This window comes from Pundamilia nyererei, unplaced genomic scaffold (assembly GCF_000239375.1).
Source record: "Pundamilia nyererei isolate P.nyererei 1_Seehausen unplaced genomic scaffold, PunNye1.0 scaffold00275, whole genome shotgun sequence".
NCBI classification, from domain to species: Eukaryota; Metazoa; Chordata; class Actinopteri; order Cichliformes; family Cichlidae; genus Pundamilia; species Pundamilia nyererei.
This window is the reverse complement of record NW_005187676.1, coordinates 645,732-656,805: the sequence shown is the minus strand read 5'-3', so window position 1 is coordinate 656,805 and position 11,074 is coordinate 645,732. Positions and strand designations below refer to the sequence as shown.

At 41.7% G+C, this 11,074-nt stretch overlaps 1 protein-coding gene across 1 annotated transcript; it reads left to right on the top strand.

Annotated features, from left to right (window-relative positions):
* The first annotated feature begins 2,281 nt into the window (after nt 1-2,281).
* On the top strand, nt 2,282-5,626 carry LOC102202843 (uncharacterized). The gene is made up of 3 exons (XM_005750488.1): nt 2,282-2,750; nt 2,844-2,944; nt 3,783-5,626. Exons 1-3 carry the CDS (start codon nt 2,306-2,308, stop codon nt 3,963-3,965), a joined length of 729 nt encoding a protein of 242 aa, XP_005750545.1. The 5' UTR covers nt 2,282-2,305; the 3' UTR covers nt 3,966-5,626.
* Nucleotides 5,627-11,074: the final 5,448 nt, after the last annotated feature.

The following is an 11,074-nucleotide window of genomic DNA, read 5'->3' as shown; positions in this document are numbered from 1 at the left end:
ATATGCACAAAAATAAAAAGGGGCTGAAAATGGCATGGCTACTATGAACTTATTCTTTGCATTGTTTTCAATTTCACACCTGAACTCTGCAAATTAAAAAAAAACAACAACTTCCTGCTTTTAAAAGGTTTTTAGTGTTCAGAGATAAAATGGCATACTACAAAGATGAATATTTCAATTAAAAGTTGTGACAACATAATGTCCATTTACTTTTCAATAAAGTTTCAGTCCCCTCCATGAATCGCTACCTGTTGGAGAGGTTTGTGTGTCCCAGGGAACCCAGGGGGTTTGTTGTCAGGGAGCTAGACCCCAAGGTAGGGGTCTCCCATGGCAAATTGGTCCTGGGCTAGGGACCAGACAGGAAAGGGGGGTTGCACTGAATCATAGTTGTTATTAACCTCTGTCTCTCTTCCACAGCATGTCTTTTGCCCTGACTTCCTTCTCTCACCCCAACCGGTCGCAGCAGATGAGCTTGGTTCTGATGGAGTTTTTTTTCCTGTTAAAAGGGATTTTTCCTTCCCACTGTCATCAAAGTGCTTCCTCATAGGGGGTCATGTGATCGTTGGGTTTTTCTGTAAAGAGCCTTGAGGCGACTATTGTTGTGATTTGGCGCTATATAAATAAAACTGAATTGAATTGAATTTAGTTAGGCCATCTGGGAGGGGCTCGGAGCAGCTACTCCTCCACATTAAAAGGAGCCGGTTAAGGTGTTCTGGGCATGTCCCACCGGGAGGAGGCCCTGGGATAGACCCAGGACACGCTGGAGAGATTATATCTCTTGGCTGGTTCCCCCAGAAATTACCAGTAACAGGCATGATCTAAATAAGTGGTGTGTTTTTAACACAAGGAAGTCCTATTTGATTACACAGCATCAGTACTGCCTCCTGCATGCATGTCAAACAACATGTGTCAGATAGAATAATTTATATTTATTTATTAAAACACTTTATAACCAGAAATTGCTTAAAAGTACAAGATTCACTGCCACTAGGTTGTTCTGGTTAAAAATAGCACTTCAAAAAAAAAATCAATTTGGCTAAAGACAGGCCACGTGGGGAGGCAACCCACAGGGAGGAGTGCCCAAGGGGTGCCACCACACACCCGTGACGTCGCACTGCAACCTAAATGGTGCTTTATAGTTGTATCCCGGTGTTTACACTCACAATGCTTAAGAGGGAACCTCACCAAACGTGTCTACTCACCACAGCCAAATAATTTTCTGGGGAAATTAATCCGATCTGCAACGCAAATGTTATCGTCGCCATCTACGACAGAAATGAGTCCCAAACACTTAAATCCTCGGATTAGACAACTAGGGGAGGGGTGAATCTTCATGCGGCGTTCACAGACACCACGCAGGAAAAGAAGATCTACAAAAGCAAGCTCACTACACCTGCATTATGTCCTCAAACAAAATGCAGACATGTAAATGTAGTTCATAAAAACAAACAGAGCTCCAGTCTAATGAGATGCATCTTATTCAGTGTATAATGTTTATATTCATCATTTCCCCCTGTCAAAAAAAAATAATATGTGGAATTATTATATGCACTATATATTTTTATAGTGTGCTAAATAAAAAAAGGTCAGCAGTTAAGACTTCCGGATATATTTTTTACAAATAGGTCCCTCTGACACATTATTATTATGTATTGTTATATATCATTATTATGGCACATGTCAGAGTGTCACAGTAAAGATTAATAAGCCTAAATAACCGTGATGCAGAGTCCAGTTTTTATCTTCTTGTTCTTCGTGGTCTCGTCTTCATCGTCTCCTCAGCAGCAGGAGTAGCACTGTGTGGATGATGGACGTGTTTGATCCCATAACAGCAACATCTGCCCTGAACACCACCCGGATGTCACCAGCTAAGCAGAAGCAGAGAGCAAAGCTTATAACGGTAAACACAGAGGAAAGTTACAGAATCTGGTCGGTTTGAGTGGAAACAGCATCAGCAGAGATTGATGATTGATTCGTCTGACGTCAGGGCCGATCGATATACTGTACTTTATTATATTTTTATTATTGAAATGTGTTAACGCCAAAGAAATTTCTCAGAAAGGCGAAAGTTGCACATCTTTGACTCTTCACAGATTCTGTTCTTCAGTTTACAGTGACGCTCTTCATCAGTGTGGACTTCCCTCTGACATTCACCTTCAAAGACGGACCCACCTGTGCTCCAGGTGTATTCTCCGCCCACAGGTCCTCCTCCTGTTACCTGGAATGTCGCGCCTCACTTTGGCACACAGTCTTGTGCAACCAGAGAGTTACAGCCCCGTAACTGAAAATCACGTGATTTCAGTAAATGAAACCAGTAACCGTGTGTGTCCGTTGCCGCTCACCTGTGGAGATAAACGTGGCAAAGATGGGCAACAGCGAGACAAAGAAAAGAACGACCGCAGACTACACAGGACCCCAGAGCAACCAAGCGAGAGTTAAAAGGAGCTTAACTTTAAATCCTCAGAAGAGAAAACAGTCCGTCCGACTGAAAAACCGCCCTGCTAGTATAGATGGAAGCACCGGGCTTTGGGATGATTTTGATCCCTCAAGGCGCAGATACTTGGAAACTGACCTGGACCTTTACCACGAACTGCAGAACCATCTGGAAAATGCACGGCGGAGGATGAGAGATAAGGGCAAAAAAGACGTTTCTGGAGGTCTGGACGCCAGTTTGGTGACTGGAGAGGAGAAATGTTACGACCCAAACGACACCACCCTTACATTTGTTGAAGGAGAAGATGATATGGACTGTAAGTAGTCAAAGAACCAGATAAATACTTTCAGATTTGACAGCATGGGCTTAAAAGATTTTTATAAGTTAAGTCTTCCTTTTTGTCTCATAGTTGAGGGCAGAGATTATAAATCTCTGAGAGCCCGGATGTCCTGCGGTCATTCTGTCACCCCCATGTCTCTCACCAGCTGGTGTCACCATTTGTTGGACCAGGTACCACATGTTTATTATTAATCAGATTCTGAAGTATTAGTATTAGTATCCATTGTCTCTCATTGTCCTTCTTGCACATTTATCTTCCCAACTTTCCACATAAATTATGAAATTTACTTTGCATGATTTAAAATCTATTTCTAAATCATTTCTAAATCTATTATAAACTCATTGGCCAATTTGTTAAGTACACGTTGTTAGACTTGCTTTTGCCTTCAGAGGTTTTGAAGGCAAAGTTTAAAAGAATATAATTCGACACAGTGGAAACATTCCTTGGATGTTTTGGTCTATATTGACTCAACAGCATCACACAGTTGCTGCAGATCCCGTGATGGGAATCTTCCATTCCACCACATCCCAAAGTACTGCATTGAATTGAGATCTGGTGGCTGGTTGCAAAATGGGCAAGAAAATAGCCCACGTGAATTGTGGCCTCAGTTTCCAATTCATAGCTGGCAGGTGCGGTCTTCTGCTGCCCATCTGCTTCAGGGTTCAGTGTGTGGTGCACTCAGAGATGCTCTTCTGCATAACTTGGTTGTAACAAGGGTTGTTGCCTTCCTATCAACATAACAAAGTTTGGCCATTCCCCTCTGACCTCTGACATCACCAAGATATTTTCTGATGCTCACTGGATATTTTCCATTTTTTTTATTCTCTGTAAACTCTAGAGTTGGTCAGCAGTAGATCAGTCCGTTTGGCACTAAAACCCATGCCACTTTCAAAATCCACTAAATTAAATTTCTTTCTCGTTCCGATGTTCAGTTTGAATCTCGGTAGCTTCTTTTGACCATGTCAACATGCTCAGATGCAATTAACTGATTTCTTTTTGATCCCTCAGGGTGAGAGCCGATTTGTGTGCGGCCAGCCTGACTGCAATGCTGAGTGGTCACATGAAGAGGTCTGTAAAATGGCTCTTCTGACTCCTGCAGAAATCAAATACTTTGAAAAAAAGATGCTCAGCAGCACTGTCATGAATTACCTGGAGGTCAGTGATGTATCAGCAAGCCGTGGGAAATCGTGAACACAACATCGGCGTCAGGGATGTGAGGAATGTGGGATCCTGGCTGTGCCTCAGCCTAAGCCCATTCAAAAAGGGGCTTACTGGTGGTGCATGATGGCACTAAGAGTAAAAACATTTCCTGTCCTCGCTGCAGGGTGGAGCTCTGTTTTGCGTGCCTGAGGCTCACTGCAGGGGCTGCTTCAGAAATTGTCTTTGGTTCATTCAAATGTTTAAGCATTATTTATTTTCCTTTACTTGTTTGATACATATTATGCTGAAGCATTTTTTTTTCTTTAACTGTTTGTCTTTAACAACTTCAGGCATGTGTATCACTGTGCAAAAGTCTTGAGCCACCATCATTTTTGCTCTCAGCTTCTGTTGGTGTGAACCAAACTATATTCTACAGGCTGGGATTTAAAAAGCACAAGTTTAATTCATTCATGTTCGTGTTGGGTCACAGCACTAGGAAGCAGCAGCTTTCTGCCAAACTGGTTTCAAAGTATCTGTCAGTTTGCCAGCAGGTGTTTGTTCTGTCACGTCCCTTCGTGATGAATGACAACAAAGAACCTCGAGGTGGGAAAACAGGCTGACTTTGTGTCCTGTAAGTCTCAGCAAGTCTGGGCACGCGTTTTTCCGAGGCATGTCATGACATTCATATCTACATTTGCATCTTGTGGAAATAATATGCTCACTTACAATAACAATCACAGGTCATTTGTCATCTGTGTCACTCCTGTGAGATGACAAAACTGTTCTAGAGGAAGTGTTTTAAAGGAAATTGCTCGTTCGATTCTGCTGTATCATCAGTAAGACTATCTCAAAATTACTGAACCTAAATGTTCAAAAGTAAAGATGGGGATAGTTTGGAGGTTTAATCAGTGCAAAAAATCAAAATACAGTTAAAAATTTACAATTTGTTACCATATATTTGATTATTTTACTGTTTACCCTCATCCTCTTTGAATTTACATTGTATTTAATGCCATAAACAAGTGTAGGTTAGAGAAATGTCCATGACAGGGAAATGATTTTGATGAACGAAACTAACATTTAGTCGTCACAATCTCATTTGACAAAATGATTTATGGAAGTATAAATCCAGCTTCTCCATCTCTGTGGCTTGGGTCTTCCCCTGCTGATAGAGAACTCCACAGCGAGACAATCAAAGGTAGAAAATAAAAACACCCCAGGAAATAAAAGTAAAAGCAGTTTTTTAATTCACTTTAAAATGAAAAATTTAGTCTTTGCCCATTCCTAAGAACAGGCTTTCTACAGATGACCCTGCTGGTCAGGGGCCACCATGCGTGTTCTGAACATACATGAGCGACATTTCCAGCAGGACACCATCAGTGCAGCCAGCAGACACGCAGCAGCAGTGAAGCACAGCGCTGTGGATACAGGTGGGTCTGTGGGTGGTCTGAGGGGAGACCAGGTCCCATCATGGGCTGAGGTAGAAATCTCACTACACAGACAAAGAGAAGTTGAAATGAAGTATATGTTGCTTTAACGGACGCCGGGGCATGTTTGAAGTTGTACTCACCATCTGATGCATGCAGGAAGTGTCCTGACATCATCTAAGGGAGGAGTCACATCAGGGTACAGACATAACCTCCTGTCAGGGCAGAAAACTGCACCATTGTATCCTTTAATCTGATGCAAAAATAAATAATTTTTATATATGAGATGTTGACTGTATTATCCATTAGGATGTTTTTATACTAAGATGCTCTTAATCATATAAATGTGGTAATAATAGAAACATCTGTATAAATGAAACTGTTTATATGCACAAAAACTGCAAGTTTTAACTCTGGATTAATGCTCATCCAAAAACACATAACACTGTAATAAGCCATTATGTTATTATACCTGAATGTTGCCCCCTGCTGGACAGTCCACCCACTCAGAGCCAAACACCTGGATCTGATACCTGTTCGGTCCGGTACACCTGTGCCTATAACACCGGCCCTCCACAGAGCTGCTGACCTGACTCTGGTTCTGAAAGACAAACGAGAAGTTACAAAGGATTCAAAAGAAAGGGTGAAGAGAGTACAGGGGAGGACCACACACACACACACACACACACACACACACACACACACACACACACACACACACACACACCTGTGTGCTGAGGCTGGAGAGAAAGCATCTGCTGTCAAAGCCGAAACTCTCCCCGCTCAGCTCATCTTCAGCTGTCCACCTGCTGCTTTCTTTTTTCCAGCATTCACTCTGAAGTGCGAGATTCAAAACGTGTACTGAAGATAAATACATAATAATAATAATAATAATAATGTCCTCTCATCTTCAGTGTTTAGTGTGAATGCACGAAGATACTGAGCTTACTCCATTCTGCAGGGGTTTATACACTCGACAGCCCTCCAGGTATTGGTCAGTCTGGCACTCCCCCTTGTGGAGATGAAGAAAATGACATCCACGTCCACTGAGAAGTACAAATAACACAAACATTTAGGACAAAGTGACAGAATTTCTGTATGAAAATATATGTTAACACTAAATTACTTTAATTTACCTTCCAGTGCAGAAGAAGGATGAGGAGTTATCTTGGCAGGTTGACAGGGAGCCAAACATGGCTCCTTCACCTATTAATAAGTCATAAAAAACTGTTTATTATTTAAAAAGTATGATCACAGAGTGTCTATGTTGAGCTTTTGTTAAGTCTCCTGTTATGATGATGCAGTTTTCAGTGCATTTTCTTCATATTTCAGTTTCCTTACCGTCTCCCCAGACCAGACTCTGAGCCCGGCTCAGGTCGATGGTGTACCACCCCGTGTCCTGTAATGCAGCTAAGGTCACTGGGTCGATCCGAACTGTGCTAGGATCCCCGAGCACTGCCGACATAATGGAGCCCTGCAGGACCCGGGACTCCCAGTGTGAGGACACCCTGCCTGGAGCTGCGTCCTGAGGGGTGAAAGCACCGTTAGGTTTCCTTTTTAGTTTGTTAAAGTTTTCTGCACTTGAAGCTGTGCAGTACCAGGTTCTCCAGTGGCCCTCCCAGCTCCGGATCACTGGACACCAGGTGCTTCTGCAGGGCTGAAATGACGGACGGGGTGTAAATCCTCATGTGGCCGGATCCGTCAGAGTGACTCGCTTTGCCTCGAGGAGAACAATCAGCACCCACTGCAGGATCCAGCAAAGAAATCGCTGATAAAGAACCACCTTCTGACCAAAGCATGTGATCTTTAATGAAGGTCAGACTCAATACACTCTAACTTGTTTTAATGAAATATTTTTTTTTTCATTTTAATCAGATTTGAGTGTTCTTCTATGTGCGTTACCACTTAATATTTGCATTTTTAATTCCCAATTTTTGTTCTTCGTCCACACTTTGCACAGTTTCAAAGTAAAGTAAACAAACTTTTGAAGACACCAGCCCATGTGTGGAAGGATGAATGCTTATATAATATCAATCGTCGTTAGATTTTATTATAATAACCTCACTCACACACATTAAGAAAAATGAATTTTTACACAGTTATTACACATTCACTAATGGTTGGTAAATTACAGTTTAAAAAAGGATAAAGTGGTGTAAATGATGTGTTTAAAAACCTTGGGAAGCGGAGGAGGAGTAACAGTCTCTCCAGGTGCTGAAGAGATCCTTAGAAAATCCAAGTGCATGGAACAATTCATGAATGACAGTCTGGAGAACAGAAGAATATAATCTGTCATCATGATCCATCCTTCTCTGTTAAAACAGCCACAGAAACCTCACTTTTCACATCATGTATCCATAAAAGTAATCGTACCTGTACTGTAGTCTGGTGGCTGTATGTGGCTCCTGTCAGCCGGTCCCTGCAGATGACCACCACCCCAGCTACAGGTCGCCCGTGACTGTCTGTCTGGCAGTGAACAGCGTAGGCCAACACACTGGGCTGAGGAACAAGAAGATACACTGAGGAGGAGGTGAAAGCCACGTCGGCGAAGTTTAATTTAGACGCTTTAAAAAAAATTTCTTATAAGAAAGTGGAGAAATATATGATCAAATAGAGCAACAATTTACTGCTGTTTTCAATCATGAATAGAAACTTAATGAAGAAATGTCAAAATGTTTTAGGACTGCTGGGATTTGAGTGGAAAAAAATGAAGTAAAACTAACTTTTAATGGTTTTATATCAAATTTTTCTGTTATCTGTAGGTTTGCACCTCTGCTCTGCACTTGTCTGTGTCCTGTACATGGAGGTAAAGCAGGAAGTCGGTATCAGGGACTCCAGCACCTTCAGGTCTGAGAACAGTCCTTTTGTGTGAATCGGCCTCGGGGTAAATATCACATCCAGCCAGGTGGTCGTCTGGGATCTACTGATGTTGGCACTGTATTATTCAGAAGCAGCAGTCTAGTACATGCTGTGTGTGGCAGCAAAAATTTGATACTCACGGTCGCATCCAGGCAAGTTTCACTTCCGTAGTTTTTGTTGGCTCTACCACACCTGGGAGAATAAAAAGTCTGCTTATTTCCATTTATTTGCATAAGTTGACAGCTGATAGAGCTCAGATATACGGGACAGTACGAGTGAGCAAATACAAACCTGTTGGTTGATGAGTTTAAATACATAGTTACTTGCACTAATGTGTACATTTCTTTTAAAGAGTGAGAGCATTCATTAACTTTGAAACATGGTGTGTTAGCTGGAAGCAGCTAACAGAAGGTTAGCAACAATTCTCAAATGATACTCAGCTTTTATTAAAAAGTCGTCTGGATATTTTCTCTTTTCTGGATAATTATCTGTAAACTCTGGTTTTGTGGTTTGTGGGAAAAATATAGAAATATTTAGACAGGCTGCCTGACACCAACAACCTGCCACCTTCAAAGTCACTTAAATCACCTTTCCTCCTCGTTCTGATACTCAGTTAAATTTCAAGAGTGTCCTTTACCAATGTATACATGTCTAACTGCATGTCATATGATTAGCTGGTTGGATTTTTGTGTTGTATGTAAAATAAGAATATAGGGGAAAAATAATTTTAAAGACTCAAATCTTGCCAGAGATGTTTGTTTGAGGGACTGGAGCTACACTCGTGTGTACTTACCTGTTGTAGTTGATAGTACTTGAATCCCTCCAGAGAAACTTGCAGTATTTGTTGATGTCTCTGCTGAGCAGTAAAGGGCCCGGCACTCTGTTCACTGTTAAAATGTCAGCAGTTTATGTGTGTGTGTGTGTGTGTGTGTGTGTGTGTGTTCAGATCCAAGATTTACTATATTGTCACTGAGCACTACCTCAAAGACACAATGCAGAATGAAATTACGCTGCACAAGCTCACATAAAGACATAAAAATGTCAGTGTTATAAAGTCAGTGTTACTTATTTAAAAAACACAAACACAAATATTCAGTTATTGCACAAGACAATGTTGATTGCATTGAAATTTCTTTGTTGTCAGATTTGTGGAGTGTAATAATCTACAGCACACCAGTCGTTTCTGTTCAACAGTCACCTGACAGTAAAGAAGACACCACTCTCACAGCTTCTTCCACCGCTGCCTCCAGCCTTCCTTTCTCAGCCTCTGATAGGCTGTCGCTCTCTCTCGGAATCCAGGTCCGGATCCTCATTGGCTGTGGTGAGGTAGGAGTAGGTGAGCCAGATTTTCCCAGGATGCTCCTCTGCTCCTCTGACCTTCTGAGCCTGAGCTGCTTGGGTGGGCTGTCTGTAGCTCTGACCACTCTGACCTGAACCTGAAGCTCATCAAAGATGCACCTCTGCAGGGCTCCTGGGAGCTCCACCACGGCCACCATTACCACCAGCACCATCCCCACCCAGAGGTTCGAGGATGGAGGGGAAGCCATAATTATGGTGGAAACCTATTTCAGGGTAACAGTGAGGAAGAGGAGATGATGTAATGTTTCAGATGGCCGCTGAGGATCCCAAAATATGGCCGTGAATGTATTTGATTTTATTTATTTCTGTCTTTGTGTCATGTATTTGTACAGATTATAAAAAAGGATCAATAGTATTATTCTGACAATTTGGGGTTAACCGTAACATCATTAACTCCAGCTCCTCCTCTGTCTCCAAACCATCATAGCAAATCTTGCTGCCATGTTGCAAACAGAACAGTTAAAATAATAAAGTAACTGTAAACACTGAGTTCTTCTGTCTGCAGCTTTGAGCTTTCTTAGGTCAGTAATGACCAATCAGAGGTCCACGGAAGCAGCTACATGGATAGATTCACTCAAACTATTTAAATAATAAATAGTAAATTACATTTTACAACTTTCAGAGTCTCTAGAGAACAAGTTTGGGCTGGCACGATTAACTAAAATAAATACTTCATCAGTAGAAATAGTTAAAACAAACAAATCAAGGTTTTGAGGTTTCAGCTCACTAAAAGTTGGCTAATAGCTGCAACTGTTTAATAAACATACTGAACAGAAAGTGGTTACTAAATGAAGTGAAAAGCTGTTAAAGAAGAAAGTAGTGGATGGAAATCATAATGAACAGCTATGGATAAGCAAGTTTGCTAAGCACAAACACTAAGCAGCAAACAGGAAGCAGTCCAGATCCTGTTTGATGCTGGTTCAAGTTTAAACATGAAAGGCAGTGATGAAGAAAGAGTGCATGAGTCAAAGGTTGGGAAACCTCATCATGAATAATCTGAAGTAAGGTTTTTCCTCGAACAGGTGTGTAACTGGACTGTGTGGTGCAGGGTTTTGTAGAGTGTGAGGTCTGTTAAACAGGAATGTAATGCAGAGTGTTTAGATCTTGCTTTCTTTAGATGTAAAGGAGATTGAGTCATCATTGAGTCGCCAAAACAGAGGTTATCGTGTTGAAACTTGCACGTGGGGTGCTGTGTAGAAAACCGCTTCAATAATTAAATGGAGTCAGTATTATTACCTGGTAGACGGCTGCGACCTCAGTCCATCTGTGGAGTTTCAGAGCTCTAAAGTAAAAGCATTTTCCTTTTATCCTCAAAACCAGAGCAATGAGCACAACTTCTGCATTCCCACCAAGAACAGCTCTCTCCTTCTTTCTGTGGGGAGTCTGTGTGAATTACCACAGATCCTTTGAATACAGAGCACAAAGAAACATCTCTGACATGTCTCACTGAGGTGTCAGGTGGCACCCCCACAGCCGATATCCCCAAAAAGAAAACACAAGAAAGACAAAAAATAT

What these genes read in the sequence shown, in the direction of transcription:
- LOC102202843 (XM_005750488.1), top strand. Translation starts at nt 2,306, where the DNA reads ATGAAACCAGTAACCGTGTGTGTCCGTTGCCGCTCACCTGTGGAGATA. An exon ending in AGGAGAAGATGATATGGACT is followed by an intron (nt 2,751 to 2,843) that starts GTAAGTAGTCAA and finishes TTTGTCTCATAG; the next exon opens with TTGAGGGCAGAGATTATAAA. An exon ending in GTCACCATTTGTTGGACCAG is followed by an intron (nt 2,945 to 3,782) that starts GTACCACATGTT and finishes TTGATCCCTCAG; the next exon opens with GGTGAGAGCCGATTTGTGTG.